Source organism: Empidonax traillii, unplaced genomic scaffold (genome assembly GCF_003031625.1).
Source record: "Empidonax traillii isolate 1590-97213 ecotype Southwest subspecies unplaced genomic scaffold, ASM303162v1 scaffold239:size738852, whole genome shotgun sequence".
Lineage (NCBI taxonomy): Eukaryota > Metazoa > Chordata > Aves > Passeriformes > Tyrannidae > Empidonax > Empidonax traillii.
In genome coordinates, this window is record NW_020955432.1 from 708851 (window position 1) to 734871 (window position 26021).

The window sequence follows — 26021 nt, forward strand, 5'->3', positions numbered from 1 at the left end:
TATGATTGAAAAAACTACTTAGATATCTATGTGTGTGAACTTAAAATACTTTATAAGTGTTAAGATTTTAAGAGAATGTATTGTATAAATTTAATTATGATAAATTGTTACATGCTAGCCTTCGAAGATTGGAAGCAAGATCAAAGAATTACAATAGCTAAGTATTCTCTTAGAAAATTGAAACTATCAAGATAGCTTTTGCTTACGATCAAAACAGGTTTCCTTCTATTATTTGTTTTATGGTTGTGCTGCTGCATCACATTAAGGTGGGCGCTACTAGCTTAGATGACTGGTTTGCTTCCTGGGGAATTGCTAGGTGGTTGAAGGACGCCCTTAAACAGTTACTGCCAGTTGTTTTTTTTTGTTCTGCTTTTATTATTTTTTTTGCCCTGCATTTTTGCTTGTGTTCAGCGCTGTATTGCTCGATCCCTCGATACCATGTTCCCCCATGCCTATCTCAGCTTGTTAAAAGACAACGGGGGAGGTGTGGAGGGGGGGTCTCTGGATAGTGTGGCTCAAAAATGGTTAACAGAGAAGAGGCATTGAAGGATGGTGTCCTTGGAAGTGGTCGACTAACAAAGAATGTAGCAAATACGGGAATGTGGCAGAGAGAATGTAGCAGGGAGGGAAACCGAAAGTCTAAAAAGGGAATTTGGTACTAAGATAAAGAAAAGGGACTAAAACTCCAGACATAACTTCAGCAGTATGTAAGCAATATTAAAGGCCAACCAATCCTGAGCTTAGGTTCTGCAATATGTATGAGCTTATTACACATGTTATAAAATGACTGCCTTATAGATAATAAATCGAACACGCTTATTGATTGCGAGGTCGTTGTGTGTGTTCCTCCGTCCCCACAATGACCCAAAACTGGGAGGGCCTGAGGGAATGGCTGGAGCTGTGTCAGGGCAGGCTCAGGGTGGATCTCAGGGAAAGGTTCTTCCCCCAGAGGGTGGTTGGCACTGAACAGGCTCCCCAGGGCAGTGGGCACAGCCCCAAGGCTGCCAGAGCTGCAGGAGGGTTTGGACAACACTCTCAGGGACAGGGTAGGAAATCAGATGATCTTAAAAGGTCCCTTTCAACCTAAGACATTCTATGATTGTTGGGGTGGCCTGTGCAGGGCCAGGAGTTGGATTTGATGATCCTTGTTGTTCCCTTCAACTCAGGATATTCTGATTCTCTGAACTACAGATTAGTCTTTTAAAACATCATTACAGCAGAATCTGCACTAATTAGCCTTTTCCCCACCCTCAGAGCAGGTGAACAAGTCATTTAAAAAGCTCTGAGTTCATGCCACCTTTATGTTTACCTGGAGTGACAAAACCAGCTGGTACAGATCTGAACCTGTCCAAGGCTGCTTTTGAAACATGTCTGGGAGAGAGGCAGCCAGTACCAGCACCTGGATGTGGCTGCAGTGCTGGCAGATAAGAACTAAAAGCCCACAGCGAGTCCAACAGCTCACCTATGCTGGAGTCACACCTTTCTCTGTGGGCATGTCACCTGTCACTGCAGGGGATTCTCCCTTTCTTTGTTTTTTGGTTACTTCATATAATGTATTACTCACCTTCTCCTCCCAGGAACTGCAGTGGTCTGAAGCACAAACAGTAAAGAAACCTCAGGAGGAAACTTCAGACAAAACACCTGAAATACAATGAATTTGAAAAAGAAAAAAATCCCTAAGAAATTTTGGGGAACATAAAAACGATGGTCTTTGACATTATAGAAAATGCACTGTTTAATGAATTAGTATAGGGAAACAACAGGAAATATAGCAACACAGGTTAAAATACTTTTTAGTTGTTTATTATAAAACAAAGATTTACATGTAAAGGCACTTTGAAACCGTTAACAAAATTTCCATGTAAGCTATTGTTTTAGCTGCTCAACAAGCCAAAAATATTTTTCCTATCACCTAAAAAGGTGAAAAATTCTGAACTGCAGAAACGCTACACTTAACAACAACTAATAAGGATTTTGGCACCATCAGTTTTCTGGTTTCAGAGAAGGCAGCGACAGTGTGGGGACCAGACACAAGAGGAGATCTGCATGTAATGTCAAATCTAGACCGAATCAACTAAACTCTCCTCATACAATACTGTGAAAAGACTGACCCTGTTATGTCTGACCATACATTTCCCACCCAAAAAGGCTAGAATCCTCCACTTTTTATCTCAAACTCTGAAGACAAACCTTAAAACTTGAATAAAATTCAAGGAACTGAACAGAAGAATCTCCATGAAAGTTACTCCACTGCATGGCCATTTCCTCACACTGCAGCTCTCCACGGCCAAGCACCAAGCACCTTTTTTTTGAAACTAAAAAAAACACCAAAACTCAAAATTCAAGTAGTTCAGAATTCAAAACCAAGTTTGTAAACTTTCTACTCCTTGCTGAGTAGTGTCCCTGCACACACACGCTTTGTAATCAGTTTCTGCTCTATCACTCCTGGCCAAATTCATTGGCTGAGACTGCCCAAAATCATCACAGTTCTCTTCCTAACACTTCCATAGTAACCCACCCAGCCAATGAAGTGAACAGAGCTCCTCAAACAAGTCCTATGTAATCGTTCCTTTTTTTTTTTTATTCAGTTCAGTTACACAGAAACTGAAAATTACAGTGCTGAGAAGGTTCTCTATGGCTCTCATCTTGCCCCAGCTGCTGATTTTCAACTGTAACCAGCTTGTACATCTTCAGGGTGAGCTGCCATCCATATGAAAAGCTTTTAGGGCAGGCTGCCAATGTGGCAGCACCCACTGGCTCAAAAGAAAGGGAATTCACCGAGTGCTTTACCAGAGTCCAATTTAGGCCACTGCTATTTGCATTTTTTGATTATTGCCCTCGTTACTGCAAAGCTGTCAGATCCATGTCACAACCTACACTTTAACTGAAGTTCTGACAGTTCAAAACTGCTCAGCTCTTCCTGAGGCTAAATGATCCACTTTTTCTCCCTCCAGTTACTCCACAGTAAAATAATGCATAAAATTCCACATTCTTTTAAAATAAGGCACTTTGAAAATTTTTTCTCCAAATACAAAAAGCTTGAGGAAACTTTTAACTGAGTTCACTCATTTCTTTACCAATCTGATTCCAAAAATAAAACCAATGTTACTAGAAGCTGAGTTACACTCAGAACACACGATGCTCCTAGTTAGGCCTGAGAACATCCAGTATGGCTTTCTACAAAACACTCTTGCTAAAACAGCTCAAAGTTCTAGCACAGCGTGGCCTTTGGGAATGAAGGTCACTGGCATTTCCTACTTAACTCTTGCTTTTTGCATCCTGTGGAAGTCAGGTAAAAGTTCAGTGTTAAAGCAATTTGGCAGTTGTCTGTACACAAAACCAGGAAACAAACAGCACAACAGCTGTATCCAGCTCCATAGTTTTCAGATCCCACGGGAAACGGGCAGTTTTAATGATTTGCTCTTTCACTGACGACATCCTGGAGACGTTTTAGGAGAACATCATCATTTTCCTGGCAGAGTCGCTTCGTGGGGGATTCAGTGTCACTGTCAATTGTTATTGCTCGCTTCTTGCTCCTGTGTTCACCTTGTTTTATCATATTGTTGATGTCCTTCAAACTCTGTGACCGAGATAAAAAAAAAATCATGAGTTACTCTGTCCCCATTTCAAACTTGCTCTGGTTTTCAAGTATCTGAAAACTAAAGGCTATTCTGAACCTCTGAGTGATGGATTCCACAGACATAATTCTACCCTTCGGTGCAAACGAAGAGACTAGATGCATTATAGCACATTAGAACTGCACTATACCACATCCTAATTAGGAGACTAATTAACCCACTCTCAAACTGTCATGGTTTTGCCCAGCTGGCCAGCCCCTGGGGCTGAGAATGGTTTTGTCCAGGTGGATTTCCGGACAAAAAGCCAATCAAAAGTTCCAGTAACGCCTTTGCTAATTACATATTTAAGAAAACGGAAGAGAAGGTTGATTGCACAGTTTGAAATTAGCAGCCATGTATGGGCAGCGGCAGGCCCTAAGGAGGGCCAAGGCCCCCTCCTCCCCCGGCCTGGGCTGGGGGCAGGTGCAGCACTGAAGCCCCCCTTCTCTCTTCTAAGAGAGTGAAGAAAAAAAAATTTAGAAGACTGACTGCTTAGATGAAGAACTGCTGCAGAAAAATTCCAGCAAAGAGATAAGGGACGTCCAAGGTCAAAGCTGGCAGCTACAGGAGAGAGAAGTTCGAAGGAGGGGGGCTGTTTCTCCCCCCTTTCACTCTCTCCCTTCAGCAGGGAAAAGACTGAAAAGTAATCCCAGCCGCCTGTAGAAGATTGTTGGAGTGAGGAGACCCCCATGCGGCTCACAGAGGAGCTTGTGGATGTACCATGGAGTCGAGACTTCATGAGAGGGACTGAAACGAGGCAGAGACCTGTTGCAGATTTATGACCCTGAGAGCTTCCTCTGGAGCGAAAACGGCTCAGGTAAGCTTGGGATCTCAGTGAGAGATCCACGCTGTTGGTGCTGGAGATCTGTGACCCTGAGAGAACCTACGCTGGAGCAGAAAACGGCTCGAGTAGGGATCCATGTGTGGGATCCATGCTAGACCCATGCTGGAGAGGTCTATCAAGGACTGTTCTACCGTGGGAAGGGACCTCCACAGGAAAACAGGGGTGGACTTATAAGCCATTATCCCTTGTAACCCTGTGGGGAAGATCCATGGTAGGCAAGTGTCCCCTTGCAAGTCCATGGAAGAGAAAACCTTCAAAGCCTGGGTAACCCCCCAGGCTCCGGTCTTAGCCCAGGAGGGGAGTAGGCCCAGCCCTGGAGGCCAACACAGAGCAAAAGAGAAACAGTTCCAGCTGCAATGAATCAGAGTTGTTGTCCTAGAGATAAGAGAAGATTACTGAAGAGACCTGGAGCTCCAAGAATGGAGAAAAAGACTGCTTCTCCTCCTTGGACTGATATAAAGGGGGGAGAAGTATTTCTGTAAATACATAGCACTTTTACTTAAGTAAAATTGTTGTAGATATAGTTCTTTAGTTTTAACTTACTAGTAATAAATGTTAATATTATTTTCCCAAATCCAGTCTCTTTTGTCTGCATAAACCTTCTCTCAACTAATAGTAATTGCGTGGGGGGTGTGAAAGCAAAGTGACACAGAGCAAAACCATGACACAAACCGACCCCTTTCAACCTGTTTTTGCTGTGTACCTTGGAAGGGCTCCCACTGAACTTGTAGAGCAGAGCAGTTCGAGGTGTCAGGCAGGTGCCGTTCTTGTGGGGCGACACGTACACGGAGTGCTGCTGGGAGATGCGCCGGGGAGACAGCGGCTGCTGCCTGATGCTGGGGAACGGCGACAGGGGAGGGGCTTCCATCTGCAAGGGAGGACACATCTGCCTGGGAGCTGAACCACGAGATGTTTAAGAGCAGTAATTGCACAGAAGGAAAGACTAATACACCTCCAGGTCTTCTTTAGAAGATTTTATCTTGTGAGAGGTAAACAACAGATCAAATAGCGATCAAATAACAGAATTAATTTTCTAGATATGTTATAGAGATGGTCCACAAGCATTGGAGAAAATGGGTGTTGCACTGAGGTAAGGAAGCTGAAACCAGGTTTACAAACTCAACAGCATCTGCATCTGTTCTCTCGAGGGGCTGTTAAAGCAAGTTTTCATACCATTACCTACAACTTTCTGACTTCACCCACACCAGGTGAGTGACAGGACAAAATTACTGACATGTGTTCAACTGTCAGGAAAAACATTCCAAAATACTTTACTTACGACATGGTCCTGGTTTGTGACATCGTACTTCAGTGCAAATGACTTTACTCTTCCTACGTAGACTGCATTGTAAAATTTAATAAGATCTCCTCTCTCCTCTGTTTCCGACTCACTGGAGTTCTCTGCTGAGGATCGTCCCGAGGAACCGGCAGCTTTCACAGCCGAGTCTAACAAAGAGAGAGCTTCAGATGTCAAAAACCGGGTGCTTCAGAGTCCAACTTACCATGTCCAAAATCATGGCAAGTTGGCTAATTAATGAGAGGAATTAAAGAAACGTGCCTGAGGAAGGAGCAGGGGCTGCTGCAGATGGTTATGAACACTTTGAGAAGCTACCAATCGCTGTGAGCTGGCTAGTGGGTTATGGCCACCAATACCAGCCTTCATTCCAAACTTGGAAATAGCTGTAGCAAGGAACTGTAGCACAACTGACCCCTTCTCTCACGCTTATTTTGGGGAGTGGTACAAAGCCATTAGATGCCCCTAAAACTGTGTTTTAAGCAGTCTGACACCTCTCAGCTTTTGGCTTCTGTGAAAGTTTCTACTGATCAGCTCAACTCACATTTGCTGCAAGGAAGCTATGGCACCATTTGTTCAGGTTTGTTATGTTCAGTGGGAAAAGCTGCAGCCACGCAGCAAGTGTATTTCTGTTAATGTTCTTTCTCCCCTAATTAAGCTGAAGTGCTACTGAATACAACCTTCTATGTCTCCTCCTCCATCCTGCTTACTGCCAAGTAAAACAGGGCAGCACAGAATAAAGTCTCTGGCCATCACTGCATGGAGACAAACATCAAAAGCTCCAGCTGACACCTGTAACTCTGTCTGCCTTCTGTCACAACACAGGCACATGTTCCTGGGAGCTGGTGTCGAAAGAACAGGGGTTACTAAACAAAGGAGACACAAGTCTATAAACTGAAGAAAACGTCTGGCAGGAAAAGCCACTGAAGAACTTTGTAACCAAGTACATTTGTCTGACAAAACACTGGAGCCCAGTGTCACTTCAGATACTCCAAGACATCCAAGAAGTGTGGATTTGTTAGACAGGATGCTGAACTACAGGAGATCAGCACTTTCCTGAACCCTGGTGGAATCCTCAACAGGCCTTTACAAATGGCTTTAATACTCCTACAGGCAGTTGAATCCCAGCCACAGTGGGAATATACCACAAAGAACAAGCTCCTGAACTCCACGTGTGTCCTGGCTGCACACCTGCTCTGCTCATGGGTTCACACATGGGCTCAAGATCTCTCACTCTCCTGACGTGTCACTCAAAATGGGCACAGCACACTTCTCACGCTTTTCTCAAATACTGCCCTTACCCTTTTCTCCTCTAGCCTAAAGCAAAGAAAATTTCTTCTATTTAAAAGAAAGCTGAACATAAGAAAATGGTGGCCTTAGAGAGTCAGCATTTTTATTTTCTGAAACAAGTTCTTCCTACTTAAATCTTCAGAAAAGGTGATATTAAGAAAAAAAAAATCATAATATTCCAGGTACATCTTCATCTTTCTTTCTTAACCAGTGTTGCTGTCCAAGAACTATAATATAACTGACAAACTAAGAAGATACTTCAACCCTGAGCAACCAAATTTATGGACACCAAACATTCTTTCCAACTACGAAGCATAATTTCCACTTCTATCACACAGCAGAGCTACTGACAAGGTTTCTTTTTCAACAGTACATTTGTTCTTCTTTAACATATTTAAAACTGTAAAATTTGCTCCAGTTCTTATCACTTGACAGTTCAGTTCTTTAAAAGCCCACAAGTACATTACTGAAGAGAGCAGATTCCTTTGCTGTACCCACCTTCTGCCATCTCCATATCTGGGTCTGCATTTTTGCCCGAGACATCAGCAGAAATATTTCTCAACAAGACACTCCTATAAACCTACAAGACACCAGGGGAAAAAACACATGTCAACGAAAACGAGGACGCCAAGAGACCAGAAGAAATCCATTTGAATAGGAATGAATATTACAGTGCACAGGATTTTATGAGCACAAACACTTGAAAGCCAGCTCTGAGATGTGCAGAAAGGAAAGGCAATGCTATTGGCTCACATGGCTGTTTGCTTGTGGTTGATTCCTGTAACTTTTCATTATGTCCTGAAAAGTTCTTTCCTCTTTGGTTACCTGAAAAAAAAAAGGGTATTGAAGACCAAGTGTAAGCATGAAGGCTGGGCTGCTCAGGTCCAGCATGCAGCTTTTTGGTGTATTACTATCAGTACATAATCTTAAAATTTAGTCCTGGTCATGAGAATAAGAAAACACCAAGGATTTTTCTCATTCAGGAATTCCTTGTTTCTTAGCCACAGAAGTCTTTTATTGCTTATGATGGGTAGGCATTTTTCTTTTTCAACTTTTCTTCCAGTGACACTTAAAATTAAAGAAGGGAAATACAAAGTCAAAAATGCGTTTTGTAAATTTGGAAACCGGACCCCATAACTTTTCTAAACAGAAAGTGAGGAAATCCTGAACAAGACACTAGGCAGGTACGTACACTCAACGCAATTTCATCTCGCTTTTGTACTTCAAAATAGCTCACTTGTTCAAGCAGTTTTTTCAGCCATACATTTGCAATTTCAACAGCAGATAAGGAACAATTTAGGAGTAGGGGCCAGGAGAGAATGTATCAGGGTCTCTGGCTAAGTTATCAGGTCTCACACTGCACTGAAGACAGCACTTGAAAGCCTGTATTATGAAAAATCCCAAACAACTGGCAAATTACACGATCAATTAGAGCACTAACTAGTCAAAGAATTGCTTTCCTGCAGCTCTCAGTATTGATGTCAGGTGAGCCTAAGCAGTTAAGAGCACAGGTAGTCACAATTTAAACATCAGTTTCCCTCCATACATGGTGCTCCTCTTCATTTGTCTGCCTCAAGAAAAGATAATTCAGCCCCAGTGGAAGGAGCCTGGGCTTAGTTTCCCCTCCTGAATTTTGTGTCTGAATTAGACTTGATGGACACTGTAACCATCAGCTCAAGTTTGAGTCAAACCAATATTTCAGTTTCATAATCCAACTTAACAACACCTTAAATCAAAGCTGGCAAATGGAATAAGAAATGAAAAAGTACGAGTAGCAGACAACCAGCACAATTCCTCAGCCTGGATCTTCAAAAGCTAACAGGATTTTTGGGGAACAGAAACCTTCCCTACATACATTTGCTCCTGCAAACTTCTGCACCTGCCTAATCTTGTAACTGTAATGGATTTTCTGGTTCAGATTATACAGATCGTGAAGGTGACAAACAGGATAGAAAACAAATGTGGGGCAACACGGGTCTGTATCAACCAGTGCTCTCTTTGAATGTGCTCAGGAAGAGAAGAAAAACCCTCTCAACACACTGGCTGGTGGGTGGGAACTTTTAAGATATGCAAACCAAGGCAAAACACATACTGGGACTTCAGGCACTTCTTGGAAGGACTTCTCCCTTCCCCCCAGTAATATGACAAGAATGAAGCAACCAAACTGTAAACTCTGAACACACCTGACACTGTCAATTGAACATAAAATTCCCTGAATTTCTTAAAAACTACACGTTACCTTTGCCATGATATAAAAGGCACAGAGGAGGAGCTGGTCCAAATGTCTGTCCTTCATGAGATCAGCACAGTGAACCAGGGTGAACTCAAAGCACGTCCATATCTTCCTGCGCAGGTCATTGGAAACGTCCAGTTTCAAGCACAGGTCACGCAAGCGCACACTGGCCAGGTGATAAACCTGCAAGGAAAACACACCCAGCAAAGAGTGAAGCCAAACAGCCTCATCCCACCCTGCAGAAATGAAATGGCTCAAAGCAGAGCTGTTCTAGAAGGACCATGAAGATGACTAGGGGGAGGGAACACCTCTCCTGCGAGGACAGCCTGAGAGGGTTGGGGTTGTTCAGCCTGGAGAAAGACACTGGACAAGGGCCTGGAGTGACAGGACAAGGGGCAATGGCTTCCCACTGCCAGAGGGCAGGGTTAGATGGGATATTGGGAATAAGCTGTTCCCTGTGGGGGTGGGCAGGCCCTGGCACAGGTTGCCCAGAGAAGCTGTGGCTGCCCCATCCCTGGAAGTGCTGGTGTAGTGGAAGCTCTCCCTGCCCATGGCAGGGGGGTGGAATGAGATGATCTTTTAGGTCCCTTCCAGTCCAAACCATTATGGGATTCTGTGATTCCAAGACTAAGTTGTCCACTCCTTAGCTGTTGAATCTCTAATGCTTACAGAAAACCTGCCTAAAAACATTATGCCTACAGCTTCTACATCACATGCCTCACTAACTAATTTGGCCCATTCTTTATGCTAGAAAGCAGAAGGAGGTAGTTTTATTTTCACTTGCTCTACTGAATAGGAGCAAGAAAGGATGGGAGGGCAAAACTGTCAGTTGTGAATAGCATGATCAATGTAAATGGAAGGTCAAAATTTAAAGACAAATTTAAGTCAAGATTTGAGTTCTCCTTCATAACTAGGAAGAAGATACTGTCTTTTATTGGTCAAATGCACGGCTACAGCTGAAGGTACTCCCTAGCTGAGAGTAAACATTCCAAATTGCAATGTTCCCACCTGGCAGCTGGCTACCCAATTCTTAATCTATTCTCAGAGAGACAGACTGTCACTATAAATATTAAAGAGCCAATAGTTCAGACACAGGATGTGGCTTACAAGTATTTCCAGAAATTACGTTCTGTATTAAAATGTACCTTGAAGATTGTTCATCTTAGAATTTTCTAGGTTGGATTTTAACACAGATACCGCCAAAGGGGAAAACCTCTAAAAATAACTTCTCTAGTAAGAAAATAACAGCAAAAACCCAATCTTGTAATATTTTTGAGAGACTAATTCAAGCATATATTCTTTGCAGTTACTTAGACCAAGTTACCCTGCCTCCTCCAAAGGCCCCTCACACACTCCACACTAGAAATGAAGGTAACTAGAAGTGAGTCATCTGAAGTTTCTCTGAAGCACACCCAGTTCTTAACTTGCCCCTTAAATCCTGCATTGTTTCAAGAAGTTCCTTCTTTCTAGGGACCCTTAGCTAGTGTGTCATTCATCACTGCTTTCTGAGCTCCCTGCCCAGCAAGACCAGCACCACCAGGCAGGCCTCAGAGTGGCAAATGAGAATCTCCAGGTGCTGGATCCACAGCAGTGCAGTTTTGAAAGAGCAAGACACGGGAGAATCATCTCATCTCGGATACGTCTAATTTGCAAATGTGGGAAGCAGTCAGAATAGACAAGAGAACTAAAATCTGCCAATATGTCTTTGACAGTGATTTACGGGGTCTTAATTAAGAGCAAAAGAATCTCGTGAATGGGATGGGGAAAACTGGATTCTCTGCAACACTCAACATCTTCTCCCTTCTCCGAGGCACTGAAGAACTGCAGGTACCAAAGGAAAGGCATATGAAGACTGAAAGGTAATGGAAGCTGCACAAGGAGGCAGGTTCCAGCACAGCCACGAGCAGAAGCACAGCACAACTTCCAACAGGGCCACTTACCTTCCTGTAAAACAGCGCCAAGGACCCCGTCCTCTTTGGTTTGCTGGCTGCTGACACCTGCACTTCCTGGGCTGGGTTCCCTGGGGGGTGGCAGGAGGGAGCCAGAGCCTCCACTTTACACGGCTGGCCTAGATTAACTGAAATGGGGATCAGGGTGATCCCACCCATTTCATTTGCAATACCTGGAGAGGACACACACACCCAGAGACAAACCAGTCGCTCTCCTCACGCTGCAGAGCTAAACTGCAAACCAAACTCATTTACAAACATTTCATACTAAAGGCATCTCATCCTCTGTACTAGATGCTAAAGAGACTATCCCTCTGACTCTTCAGAAGTTATTAAAAATTACATTTCTGATAAAGTTAAAGAAAGATTATGAATGTGAATGATCTTTTCTAAAATTGTCTGAAAGGACAAAGTTTACAAGAAATCACAATTTCTCTACTTGGTGTTCCACTCTTTTGGGGGAGGTTGGCACTCCTTTTTTTTTTTATTATTCTGCAAACCTAACAGCATACAGTCCTCATTAGTGCCCACAGCAGTCAAAGTCTCTTGCTGGAAATCTCCTTAAACATGAAAAATTGAGATTTTTTTCTTCTTGTCTTTAACTATAGACCAATTTTTTAAATGAAAAAGGCTATAAAACTCATTGCTCATGTATCATTTTCAGAAGTATTCAAGCATCATCCAACTTTACAAAATAAAAGCCTCCCAGTATTTTCCTAATGTTAACACGTGACCCTTATCTAGGAATTCCAGAGCCTTTTATGATTTTAACAGACTGAAGTTAAGATAAATTGCAGTAAATTATTATTGGAGCTGAGAACCAAAGCATTGCCTAATCTGTGTAAAGCATAACTGGAAGAAGCACGAAGTCCACAACTTTGTTCATGATTCTGAATCCTCAGCATGTCTCCAAGGAGAAGATGTCAGTATGAACTTAAGCTTTCTTTTTTTTTCTTTTTGACAAAGTCGGTATTCTTTAAAAGAGAAAAAGCAATACATGCTCAAAGTGCATGATTTGTCTAAGCAAGGAAAACATCTATTAGAAAACCAGGAAGAATTCCTACCGTGCAGTGGGATAGTGACCTTCTGTCCCACTTTCCCCGGCCCTGTGGTGGTTGTCATGGTCAGCACTGTCTGCCCGGGAGACACCGACACGTTTTCAGCACCAATGCTCGACGCTGGAGCAATTGTCAGCTTAGTTCCCTTGGATAAGACCTTTTCCATCTGCATTTCTCGGGGGCTGTCATCTCCAAAGAGCCTTCTCTTAGCACTTCCAGCTGCAGGAGAACTGTAGCGCTCATGAACTGAGATTGGAGACAAGGGCTGCGTGTCTGGTATGCCAAGGACAAAAAGATAGAATCAACAAAACCTTAGGAGCAGCAGCTTCATGGGACTGCTTCTCCAGAGAAGGGGAAAGGCTGCCTTCCAACTACACCACAGCACCAGAGATTCCTTCTAGTCCAGACCTGCTCTAAGAGTTCACTGTTCCCAGGAGATGTGAACAAGACCTGGAGTCTGATTCCTTTTATTTCACACTCATCCCAGACAGCACAGTTTTACCATCAGGTATCACATGGAAGCCGAGTAACCAAACAAAACTGCAGAGACTGAGGAACACACAGGGTCACAGATACTCCAGTCTGCTTAGCAAGTAGTAATATTTGCAATTGCTATTCCTCTGATCACAGTTATCTCCAGGAACACTGACCATACTCCCTGGATATGCAAGTCTTCTCTAGGTTCTGGCTTCAAACTCTCTCTAAACTGACTGGAGTCTGGTGCCTCCACCCTCACCCACCCCTGCTCCTCTCAGGCTTTTCTGTTGCCTTCAAGTACTTCCTCCAGTAGTAAGGCCCAAGCACACAGCACTAATGTACAGGCTGCAGCTCACAGCTTTTTGCATTTCTGCTGCAGTCTGACAGGATACCAGCGACAGCAGTTTCCCATTTCCCAGGAAGCAGAAACTTTCTGGATAACTGGCCAGGTAAGACTGATTGGAGACCATATTCCTAACTCTGCCAAGATGGTTCTCCTGGTACCAGGGGCAAATTAGCATTTCAAATCCCCACCATTCTCCAGCTGAAGTTAGGAGGAGCCTCTGGTACCAGACACAAGGTCACATCTCACACAGCCCTACCCATATATGACACCATCTTCAAGCTGCTTCCTGTTCCATCAAACAACAAACCCCAACACCTACAGCTACTGCTCGTACGTCTCTTTCCTGAGGAGTATTTAAAAAAACAATCAGTCTTGTCCTGTGATTTGCCAGATAAACACAAAGGGAGACATCACACAACCAGTAAGTCCTGGTGCACCTGCAAGAACATCTGGAATAGTGTCTGGGATACAACAAAAGCAGCAATTCCTAACTAGGGGGGGTATGCAAAGGAAACAGCAGTGCTGGCACTGCCTCTATGTGAGACCCAGGAACCTGCAGAGAGTACTGCAGGCACAGTACTGCCCTCCCTTCCTGCAAAAAACAGTTCTGTAGGAAGCAGGAATAAATGTACCTGTCATTTCATTGATTAAAAAAAAAAAGTCACCTAAAATCCAATCAAATTCACTGATAATAAACAAACAAAAAGCCAAAAAACCCTAAAAAAATCTGAGCATCAGTGGACAATAAGCCACTAGATGACAACCCACCTGAGAGTAAGGTCACCCTGGCATCAAACCAGCAGCCAAACCTGCTCCAGTCCAGCAGAGAAGCACCATCACCACTGTCTGCTGCCAGTGAGACACAGTACCAGTTTGACTGGGTGAATCCAGACCTTCCCTTGATCAAGTAAGAGGCTTCACAATTCTGAATGCTTAATTCACATTCAACTACAAAGAAGCTGAAAACCCCTCTCCCCAGATTCACACATTCAAATCGTATCAGAAACCTTGAACATACCCCGTCTTAAACTCCCACCAAGATCTGTTCGAACCTCTTTTACTCGAGGATGAATTATGGGAGATAATGGCATCATAGGCAAATGGCCAAGCCCACTTCCTCCATTGCTGGCTTCAAAATTACTGGGAAATATTACCTGAGAAATAAGAAATGTCAGCGTAAGATAACAAATGAATTTCCCTTCTTTGTGCTGGTCTATTAAAAGAAGATTTTCTGCAGCAACTGTCTCATTTGAACAGTTTTCTTTATGAAAGAACAGTGAATTTCCTATTTAAAGGGAAACAGATCACATACTTCTTCACAGGTTGGGACTTTGTTTTCTGATGCCTCGAGTGCACTCCAGAGCGCCGAGTTCCGAGTCCAGGCAAGACTCTCCAGAATCTGTTCCTCGATGCTGTTGAGGTGCTTCACCATGTCTCTGGAAAGTCCCTCCTCAGACCGAATCAGCACCTCAATGACCTGATGGCAATCACACACACACACACACCACGGTCACAGCGCTCATGCTGAACATCATCAGACTGTTCTTTATTTCACCATCCTGTCTGAAACTTCAGCATAGAGCTTCAGACTTCTCCTTGTATCTTCATCTTCCTCAGCCCTCTTCTGATCCTTGTTTTCTTAACCCCCTTTCCCAAAGGCAACCCAGGAGTCGGAAGTGGACAGCAGATGTGCCATCAACACAGACCAACCCACTCCAGGGGTTTTTAGGCCCTCTCTTCCCATTGCTAAGCATGCACAGACTGAAACACTGAGCTCACCCAGAGCTCACCCTGCACGTGCAGCAGACCTGGGGAGATGGGAGCAGGTACAGCCGCTCAGCAGGGCACGTGGCAACCCCAGCATTCCTGCCCTCAAACCAGCAGCACTTCACACGAGGGGCTGAAAACCACTGCTCTGCAGTTTTAAGAAATGCTCAGAACCCTTAACGTGGACACGTGGGAGTTGAACAGAGTTGACGATCCCCTGCAGTATCATATTCCACCCCCATAAAACACAGAATCCACTTTATTTATTTTATTCTTGTCAGAAGAGCATTCAGATTGTTTTTCTAAAGCTCCAGAGACAGAAATGCTGTAAGACTTCCCTGGAGGACTTACTGATATTTTTAGTTATTCCTGCTACAGAAACTAAGCACCTGGAGAACAAAGTTACAGATGTCACAAGTCTCTGTGGTGTGAAGCCTTTGTGATGGCAATTTTTTTTAAGTAAGAGTGCTGTGAGAATACACACTGAATAGCAGAGTTCAAATCAAACATAAATCTGTTCCACAAAGCTGGTCTCTGCATCAGTGCATTTCATTGTGAAGGAGCCTACCAAAAGCCACAGCAATACTGACAGATTTGTTTCAGCTTCAGTACTGCCCTAAGCTGAGGAGTAAAGGAAAAAGGGAGAACAGAAAATAAATGAGCTTTTCCAGAGGGTTTAATTTTGCTGTCATTTAAACAGAACTACTTGATTTATTCATGGTCAGCTGCGAGGTGTCCAGCAAAAGCTAGAAGCATATGGATAGGTGATAAAAGGACTGAAGTAATCACAAACCAAATTACATTGGAGGTGAGGCAAATGTGTTTAAAAAAATGACCAGAAATAGAGTACCAACAAAATATATGTTTGAATGCTTTAGTCTACTAAAAGTGTAGAGAGATGGAGAACTAAAAGTTGATTGACAGCATGTTACAGTTCAGTACCACTTACAAAATGGATTTGTTTGGTTTTATATTTCAGCTTCAGCTCTGGCATTCCATATTCCAGGTAATATTATTTCAGGACAGCCAGGGTCTAGAACAGGCATAGTGCACAATAACATCAGTCCTTCTCTTCCCTGATCTTCTACACCTCTCAATCCAGTAACCTGCCATTTCTAATACTGATACTGTCCTAAGCCAGAGGTTATTTACCTTATAGAAATAGAAGGGCCTGAGGTCAAGCACTTCAATGATCCAGGGGAAGGTGCGAGGGGAGCTGTAGGCGAAGAGCACGATCTCCAGGCAGCACGCCATGAGGGAGCGGTGGAACAGGTCCTGCTCCAGGAGAGCCTGAGCACACACACAGCAGGGCAATGACTCGTTTGGGCAAACAGAAGTTGGAATTTTGTTGAAGAACCTGCTTTTTTGCACTGCTCACAACCTCCTCTTTTTTACAGGGGAATTAGGCAGACCAGATGTAGAGTAACAGCATGAACCCCAACACATTTGGCATACTATGGACAAATCAACCGGCCTCCTTACTGTGCACCACAAAGCAGAGCAAATGCAGTGCTTTCTAACAGGAAGTACTGATATTGTCCATTGGATCAAGAAGAGAAAAAGAGTCAACTGTCCATAAAGCTGTGATTCTAGAAGGCACCACAAATTCAGATGGCTAGTAGAAAAAAACCACATTTAGGCACCTCCCATGTATTTCCCCTTTTAAATATTAACAGTATAGCAGAGTGCTTTACAGTGCTCTGTTCTGAAACTGCCTGAAGACAAACTCTGAGACACTGTTACAAAAAGTGGTCTACTCTTCTGACAGGTCTTTACTTACAGTCAGATCCTTCCCATGCAGTCTCCGTGTCTCTTGCACCATTATAGTCTCCAAGATTTTATAGTACAAGATCTCTGCCAGTTTTAATCTGTTCACAGCAAAATCTGAAATTTAAAATCAACAGAGATGATGAAGTCCAATGCCACTGGCACGAACAGTCTTAAGACTAAACTGAGCAACCTGTCCTGACCCAAGAAAATTGTGTGTGTGTGTGTGTACACACTTTGCAAACTGGGAAAGTATGTTCAGAAATCTGCTAGGCCCAAGCACAGCACAAAATTCGTCAATAAATGATTTAAAGGATTACTTAATATTTCTTCTGGTGTAGTTTTGCAAGGTTGCAATAATAATTTTTCTATTTGTATTCAGTTTGCTTTAAATTTCAAAGCAGAGCAGAATGCAAATTTACACTTGTTAAGAGCTGCTTTTCCATGATCTCTTGGTCATCCCAGTTCGAAATGCAGCTTTGGGTTTGCTCTGTCAGAAGTATTTACTTTTTACGGTGTTCTGTTTGACAGCAACAGTTTTCTGCTTGGATATGTTCTGGGATAAAAACAGCTCCACTGCATTATGTGCTCAGACAAGAGTGTATCTATATGAGTATATGCACTCTATTTGCCCTGGTTTAGTATTCTGAAACATCCCATGCCTTTCACTCCGTACCTATATGAGAGCCTGGCTGCTCATCTGTTGACTGAGTGTAGCTGCAACAGAAGGTCTCACCGATCTCCTTCACTCTGCTGGTGATGCTTTCCATGGGGCTGCGGGCACAGGACCTGAAGCAGAAGGCAGAGAGAAAGCCTTGTTTATACAAACCAATACCCAGTTAAAAACCCCCACAAATTCAAGAACAACAACAAAAAAACCATACCACCAAAATAAAAAGGGAGGCCAATTATACTGATCATTCCTCATCTGCAATAACCTGGATTATCCAGACAGAGGAAAAGATAAACCACACAAATATTGTGTCCTTCTTTCCTTTCCTAACAAGGTTAGGGAGGCTATGTGGATCTTGGAACAAATGCAGGAGAAAGCAAGAGCTACAGCAGCACGCTCAGGAGAAAAAGGCATCTGCTGAGAGCAAGGCAGTAGTGAGGATGCTGCAAAAGGCAACAACCAACCAAATGCATCCACGAGAACACACAAGCCAGGCTCAATCTGAGGGAGAACAGAAAAGCTTAGACTGAAGAGCCAGCAACTCCAGACAGTCACTGTCATAAAAATGGGCCAGAGAATCTCCAGTTGGAGATGCTCTCTCTGAATGCTTCCAGATCTTCCAGCAACTGCTTTACAGGACAGTGGTTTGTCACTGATGTCAATCTAAGAGACTAAACTGTTCTGAAAAGCTAGAACTGAAATCAACTAAGGTTTCTTTGAAAAAAGCCTTTTAATTAACTGCAAAGCTACCTCTGTGGAATTTAATTTGAAAAAGAAAATATTAAAAAGCACAGAATATTACACAATCCAAACAAAAGTTCCTCCCATTTCTCCCAATCAGACAGTACGTATCCTAGTGCTTGCTGAACTCATGTCCAATATGAGCAAAGTACTCACCACAACTCTTGTAAGAGGTTTACTCAATTATTTTCTCATTTTAATATTTATCTCTCTCCTGACAGACCAGTTTATTACTTGGAACAAACACATTTTTCCTTAAAAATTGAAGACATTTTAATGTCTTAATTGTGCAATATAAATAATATCAGTCCTTAAAAAAAAAATCAAAGAAACATGCAAAACAAAAGCATCCTGCTGAGCATTTGTAAACTTCAAAGAACAAGTGCTAGGAAAACTTTCAAAATATACGTAACTCCAAAGATGAGAACTGCAAGAAATATTTTTCACCTATTTATGATGGTTATTTTACAAAACATTACTTTCACACTTCAAATATTAAGTGCTAATACTAAACATCCATTCTGGTTAATAAAAACATCTGGAGACCTTACACCATAATACAGTAAGGCCCAGACTTGCAGATGTTAAGCAAATGCCCATCTTCACAGGTATTTACTATTCAATTACTGCTTTTTATGAACTAGGGCCAGAGAGGAGAGCAGTGAGCTGAAGAGAGCTCAGAACAGCCAACATGGAAAACACAGCTGCTGCTACACCAGAGAGCAGCACTGACAGTAATCAGGGTCACTGCAAGGCTTACACCCGATCTACGGAGTTAAGATTAAGACATCCTGAAGCAGTAGGAAGGAGAAATGGGAAGTCTGTAGGTTGCTTTCAGTTTTATCTTCCCATCTCGAAGGCCAGCACTACAGCTTGTTGATTCTAACGTTTCTGTCCTCCTCCAAAAGCTCTGACAGCACAGTTACCACATCTTTTAATAGAGCCACACTTGTTTGAAATGCACACCAATAAACAAAAAAGGCATTTGGCTTTCAAGGAAACAGATAAATTAACACCACCAAAAGCTGAGGCTCCATTAATACCATGGTGGTGAAAAGTCAGATAGATGGGGGAGTGTGTGTCGAGCCATCCTTCTCCAGATGAGGTCACGTAGAAAACAGATCTTTCAACAGGAAATACTACAGAAACACGGACCTAAACACTCTGCACCAAACAAAAAAAGCAGGGAGGTCAGTTCCTGTGTGAATGAGAGCAGCTGAAGTGGACACACTCACTCAAAAATCGCTGTAAGTTGTTCACTGGGTGCATTTTTCAAGCCAGCCACCATGTTCTGCAGCCGGCTCACGCTCTGTGTGGCTGAAGCCACAGGAGTGATGACAGCTTCCTTTTCTCGCAGGTATCGTCGGCCAGTCAGGGGAGTTGAAGGTGCAAACGATCTTTTCTGTCACACAGAGGAAGATAACAAGCAAAATCAGCCAACAAAACGGTTTCAATAACCTTTCAAAAGAGCATCTCCTGCAAAATCCCTCCAAAAACTAGAATTACACCACCAGTACACAACATGAGGCTTCATCAAACCTCTGAGCTCAGAACCGACTGAAAATGAGCCAAAGTTTTCCAAGGATTCCATAAATACAAAATATAACAAATCTTCATGCAGGTGAAAACTAACTCAAAGGGTTTTAAAAATTAAATACAGTAAATCAAGACCTAAAATCTTAAAGCCTGCAATTTTTTTAAGATCATCTGAACACTGAAAAATACAGGGTAAGGAAGAGGAAGCACATGCTTCCATTCCTGCATGGACTGCACATACCTATTTGTATCCTACTCTCTGGAAGTGACACAGTTTTTGGATTTATTGTCAGAGCAGACAACATTCTGAAGATACATGGCAAATCATGAGAAAAGGTTAAGCCTGCAGTCATTATGTACAAATAGCAATATTGTTATATTTACAGAAACTGAAGCTCAGAATTGCTAAAGCCCATTCCAAATCCCTGTCTTTAATTTGCCTGAATATGAAATACGCTTACATTTGGCAGAAAAAGCTAAGCCATAGGATTCATTTATACCAGCACTAGCATCTTGGAATAAGAATTCTTATTTTTTAATAGACCTGTAAATCAAACAGCATATGGTTCTTTCACACAGCCAGCACTATTTCTCTCATTATCCAAAAGGAATCAAGCATTTTCCTGCATGCCAACTTCATTAAATACATGGCACATTTTTAAACACAGTGAAACATTTACTCTGTTAATAGGTTACTTTTTCGTAATGAAGAGAGAGAGTTTGGTGAGGTTTATGCTGGGAATGTTATTTTCTGCAGAAGAGTAACAAAATTGACTTTTCCTATCCTAAAAAAGGAAACACTGGGAAAACAAATAAATGAACCCAGCGTCAAGGTTTCGTGGCATGATTATGGAGCTTGAACAAAATTGTAAGACCTACATATTTAGGTATTAACTAAGTACAGGTTTTTCTTGGACAAAACCAGACTAAACACATCAAAGTGCTCTCATCTAGTTTAAGGAATAGTTATTCAATAAATTTCACAAGGAAAAAGACATCCCCATTTCTTCTTAGCAAGACAGTACTGAACCCTGCAAATGGCAATCCCCATCTTCCTCTTGGGAAGAAGTTCAAGAAATTCCAAGTCCCCTCAATAATTCAAAGAGTGCGTAAGGATGGGAAAACTCTGAGTCCTTCCAGTAAGACTGATGTGCTCAATGAATCACCTTTTCAAAATGCTGCTGCAGATGACACTCTGTAGGAGCTCGGGCTGTTGTCTTCTCTACTAGCACATCTGCAGGGAATTTTCGGGTGCCAATTTCTTCTTCAGCATCAGCTCCCAGGAAAACTCTCTCATCAAAATCACCCACGGTCAGAACATACTCTTCATACTCTTTATTCAGTGCTTTGCTGAAAGAGAAGCCCAGGTTTGACACCTGAGGTTTAACTGCTGAAGAAACAAAAAGGTGCCAGTGGAGCACAGGTACAAACCCAAACCACGTGAGGTCAAAGCGTTCCACGCTCTGGACAGCAGTGCTGCTTCCACCTCCCCAGCCAACCTGCCTGCGGTCATCCCTGCCTGCCTTCAGACTGAAAACTCGCCGGCACCCCTTGCACTCACCATTCTTCCTCCTAAGTGACCACCAACATTTAGCTCTCAGTACAAAGAGGAAGAGAACCAACTCTGCTTCCACCCTTGTTGTGAACAAACCAGCCTGGAAGTGCTCAACTGGTCAGAGGTTAAATCTGTGAACACACAGAGCACACCAGCGGGAGCTGCATCCAACCACCTGCGTTGGGTTTCTGGTTTTGCCACTCCTCAGCCCGTAATTTTGCTACCGGTGCAGCAGAAGGGACAGTGAAGAGCTAGCGAGCTGTGACACCAAACAAATCCTTCACTTTCTTTATCCCAGCTAACCCAACTGGAAAACAGGGATGTTTAATCCCACCAAGGTTGCAAAGCTTCAAGTTTATGCTTGGGGAGCGGAATGGAACTTTTGGATAAAAACCAGAACTGGCTCCCATCAATAAATCCTGCCTGCAGCTTTCCATGGGCCAGGAATGCAGTCCCAGCCACACTGGAGCAGATATATCAGTGGAACATAATGTATTCATGACACAAGCAACTCTGTGTTCCCACAACCAAACAGGCTTCCATGCTTCCTTTAGGTGTCAGGCTACTTGCAAAAGAACAGGGATTACTGTATGTAATACTATTAATTTTAAAGAAGAAATACTAAGAGAAGTTGCGTGTTCAATGGATCACAATTTATACATGTGATTTAGGTTTATACCTAAATTGAAGAGTTATCTACACTGTTAAAACAATCAAGTCTTTTCTCAAAACTCCCAAAAAACCAACAAGTTAAAAGCTAACCCAGCAGAAACAAATTAATGGGTATTTTTGCAAAAGAACCCCCAAACCGTAAGTGATCCGGAACAAAGCAGCTGCTGTTCCTATTTTGCTTTTAAATTAGCTCTCAGAAGTGAATTAAAAAAGTTTCTGAAACAACTACACTCGCCTCCCACAGAAACACTACACCTCTTTTGTGGTTTTGCAATTGTTGCTTCTCTTTCTTTTAAGTTCTTCTGCCGCATCCACAGGTTTATACACTCAATTAGAGACTGACAAATGAATTTAAACACCTCCCTACCTGGGCATAATATGTGTACAGAAATACATCTGAGCACTGCAGAGTCCAGGCTTTGATTTGTATTAGATTACTCAAAGGTTAGTCACCAGAAAATCAGAGCAAGCACCAGAAAACCTGAGAGCAAGGGAAGCTCTGCAGCCTGAGCCCCTGACATGGCCATGTCTCGGGACAAGGAAGCCCTTCAGCCAGAGAGCAGCTCTGGTGGTCAATAATCAAAGACCCATTAGATATGCTAAGATAAGAAACAGGAAAACCTGAGGTTTAGTACACAAAGGCCAGTGTTTTAGACATGAAACCAAGCCCCATGATTAAGAACAAAAGCTGTAACTTACCTATTTTCTGTGAAGTTGCAGAGATCCAACAGACAATCTCCTTTTAAGATCTAAGAATAAAAAGCAGAAATATCTTATACAATAAAATCATAACTGTTCCAAGTTGTGAGGGCATGATGGTTTTAGTCAAAAAGGAAATGAGATTGAGGTGCATAACTGGACTTTTTGGGGGTTTTTTTGCCTAAACCAAAGGGCTACAGTGCCATTATCAAGACAAAGAGAGATCCAAGCTCCAGATGAACTCACTCTTCAGACACAGCCCTGCAATGCAGCATCTGTTCGCTGCCAGGTTAGGGACTCATCTGACAAACAACTACACAGGAACTTCCACAGAGCTTGGAGAACATTTCCAGGATCAAAACTAGACAAAACAGTTCATACAACTACAACCTCAACCTCTTCCTCCCAAAGCATTTTGCTCAACTTCAAGACAAGCAGTAGGACCCACACTACCATAACAGACATCCCATAAAATTATTTTACATGGAGATCAAATTTTTTTGCCCAAAGAAAACACCACCTTTAATAATTCAGTGTCACAACGCCAAGAAAGGAAAGCAAAGGTTCTCCACTGACATAAAAAGCTAAAACAGAGGACACCTTACAGCACATAGCATTGAAAGTGAGAGTGAATTCTGTTCCTGCTAAAATACAAAGAAAACCTGACCCAGCCTGAGTTCCTTTGCTCATTTGCACTCTTTCCTGAGGAACCCAAAGCACCTAAATGGTCTTGAGACCCATCACGGGGCACGGCCATGCACTCACAGCACTAGTGAGATGTACCTTCCTATCAAACAGCTTTGCAATGTATGGTTTAAAATAGTGTTCCTTTATGCCTTTTGCTTCTACCAGGAGCCCGTCGTGCAGCTCGCACAGCGTGGCAATGATGCAGGGAGGATCTTCAGAGGCACTGATCTCCAGAGCGTGGAATTCCACTGGTAAGCCTGAGAACGAGGAGGAGGGGGGGAGGAAGACAACCAACCTTCAACTTCATTTCAAAGGAACCCCGAGAAAAAAAAAAAAAAAATCACATTTGATTATAAATAATCTTTCCCCACCGTACCTTTAAACGATGGATTTAGCAAATCTCTTCTGTTTGGACACAGAAGGGCATTGGCAAAAATCAGGTCCAAGCAGCACAGAAGCAAATGATAGGAATTTACTAAATCATCTCCAATCATACGGAAATTACCTTGAAGAGACAGCACATCACGTCAAGCAACACAACAGAAGTTCACAGTATCCAAATCATGCAGCTAAAGCAAGCAAGCCTACCCTTAGTGTACACAAAGAGAGTCCAGCAGAAGTTGAAGAGATCTTTGGCACTGCATGGCACCCGCCTGGCAACAAGGAAAAGTGGGGAGAAGTCACTCTTCAGTTCCAGAAAGCTGAACCTTGTTTTACAGCAGGAATTTCATTCCATTTCCCTGCTCAAAGTAACAGCAGGAGCTGTTGCCTTAATTTCACACTAAGGCGTGGAGCCTCAGCACACATCCTGCTTTCAGCTTTCACTGGCCAACAGCTGTGGGGGAGCCCAGCTGGCTCTGGGCTCTGTAAGCTGAAATACCGAAGGTGGAATACTTACATCTGGCATAGGTTCAACCACGGAGAGTAAGGACTGTGACACAGAATGGGGTTCCTGTTAGGAATATTGACCTATTGTGTTCAGACATGTGTGGCTATGTCCAATCATGAGTTATGTTAGTGGTAAACCAATGGTGCGTGTACATGTGTCAGCTAGAACTGTATAAAGCTGTAATATATACTGTTGTAATAAAGTGAGCTGGCATCCTGAAACCATGTCGTGTACCACCCCAACCCACGACAAACAGCCTCCCACCTGGCTCCACAGGGCATCCAGCACAGCATCCACAACTCCTGACCCTGTTTCCAAGTCAGTGGCTGCCTCTGACATTTTCTGCTGGTGTCACATCTCCCACAAAACCCTCCTGCAGCCACAGATGCTGATGTGACAAGGACTATATATATTCCAGTGATGGTTTCTCCTAAATATTTTACTAAAGCATCAGTCATCCCCTCAGAACACACAATTATAGCTTGAACTGCAGCTCAGCTGCTGAATCCTGTTTGGGGTAGAGATTATGCAAACCCATGGAGCTGGAAGACCAGGGAAGGCATTACTGAGGACAGCCCAAAGAGAAGCCAAAGCCATGGTGATGCCACCCAACACTGCCCTGAGGGACACAAAGAAAGCACCCAATAAAACTTCTCCCACTACGCTCCACCCGTAGTTATGGAGCTACAATGGAGCATTTTACCAGAACAATTATCCCCCCTCATATCCACAGAACCCACACGAGCTGACAAAAACAGCCTGCAGAGCCACAGCTCGGCTCCCTCATCCCCAGGGTTACACTCTCACCAAAGATGTCACAGCGACAGCCACACACTCCGCAAGGAACACAGACAAGCTCCTTTAATCAAGGCAGAAGTTCCACGTGTGTGTGGAAGATGACACCACCAAATCTGTCACAAAAACGAGCACAGCAGCTGTAACTTCCTCCCATTTGGTGTCACCCCTCATCTGGCAACCACAGTAAGAAGCCAGCAGGGCGGGTGGCTGGGGATGTAACAGAGGATGTATCACTGCAGCACAGAGCGCTCCTGCCCCCACACCAGCTGCCTGCGCTGGGCCAAGACAAAACCCCTGTGCTGCTTCACTTATTGCTGCTAAACCTTTAGAGCACTGGCCTCACTGTGCCTCGAAGCTAACCCACCTCGTGGCACCTCTGCCTGACACAGCCACTCCCACCTGTGACAGGGAGCGGGATGCAAAGCCCTGGGAACGTGAGGTGTCCCCCCTCAGGGTTTCAGGGCCAAAGAGGCCCCATCCCTTTGGAACTTCATTTTCACAGATCTGTACTGGGTGTAACTCTTCCCAGGGAAAAGTCACATTAAATCTCAAAATCTCATACCTCTGTTTCCTGCTTCGCTGTGGCTTGCAAGTTTCTTCATATGGGTTTTGAAATATATCAAAAAATATTGGTTCAAACTTCTTGAAAATCACAGTTGACACTTCAAAATTTCTCTCCAGCCGCTCCACTCGCTCTCGGAACTCCTGTGGTAGGTTTGACATGTCCATCCACTTCTTCATTTTGCTAAAAAACTGAATTAAACTTTAAAGAAAAAAGAAAGGTCTGCTTTGAGCTTTAACTAACTGCCAAAATGCAACATATTTACTCCTTAATGGCTGATTAGATTACTACGTAGATTTACAATTTCTATTGATAAGACTCCCAAACTGTACATATTGTAAGCTTTTTGCCTTTTATTATTCCGGGGTTTCTCCTTGACCCTCTTTGAGACAGAGGAACACTGATGCAGAGGCTGCCAGCACGGCTGTGCTGGGCAGGGGAGGGGTGGAAAGGAAAAATCACACACAGCTCTGCACGTGTGGAGGGGGAGGCAGGACAGGCAGCAAAACCACAAGCAATAGCCTGTCAAAGTTACCGCACAAAAACCCGCTAGTGCTGGGTGTAATT

General features: G+C 43.3%; 1 protein-coding gene across 3 annotated transcripts; it reads right to left on the minus strand.

The window, feature by feature from the left end:
* Nucleotides 1-1778: 1778 nt before the first annotated feature.
* RBL1 (RB transcriptional corepressor like 1) lies at nucleotides 1779-25651 on the minus strand. 3 transcript variants are annotated; one of them, XM_027888488.1, is made up of 20 exons: nucleotides 25455-25651; nucleotides 23794-23858; nucleotides 23582-23710; nucleotides 23302-23462; nucleotides 22519-22568; nucleotides 20759-20942; nucleotides 19292-19458; nucleotides 17319-17431; nucleotides 16656-16759; nucleotides 16028-16165; nucleotides 14421-14585; nucleotides 14127-14262; nucleotides 12292-12558; nucleotides 11219-11346; nucleotides 9285-9461; nucleotides 7799-7870; nucleotides 7544-7625; nucleotides 5741-5907; nucleotides 5165-5329; nucleotides 1779-3580 (listed from the first exon to the last, which is right to left on the minus strand). In XM_027888488.1, the coding sequence occupies exons 1-20, from the start codon at nucleotides 25631-25633 to the stop codon at nucleotides 3410-3412; spliced, it is 2820 nt and encodes a 939-aa protein (XP_027744289.1). In that variant the 5' UTR covers nucleotides 25634-25651; the 3' UTR covers nucleotides 1779-3409. The 3 variants fall into 3 exon arrangements, with proteins under 3 accessions (XP_027744289.1, XP_027744288.1, XP_027744290.1); XM_027888487.1 differs by having other exon boundaries at nucleotides 11219-11400; XM_027888489.1 differs by having other exon boundaries at nucleotides 3428-3580; nucleotides 5165-5388; nucleotides 5742-5907; nucleotides 11219-11400.
* Between the last annotated feature and the right edge of the window lie 370 nt (nucleotides 25652-26021).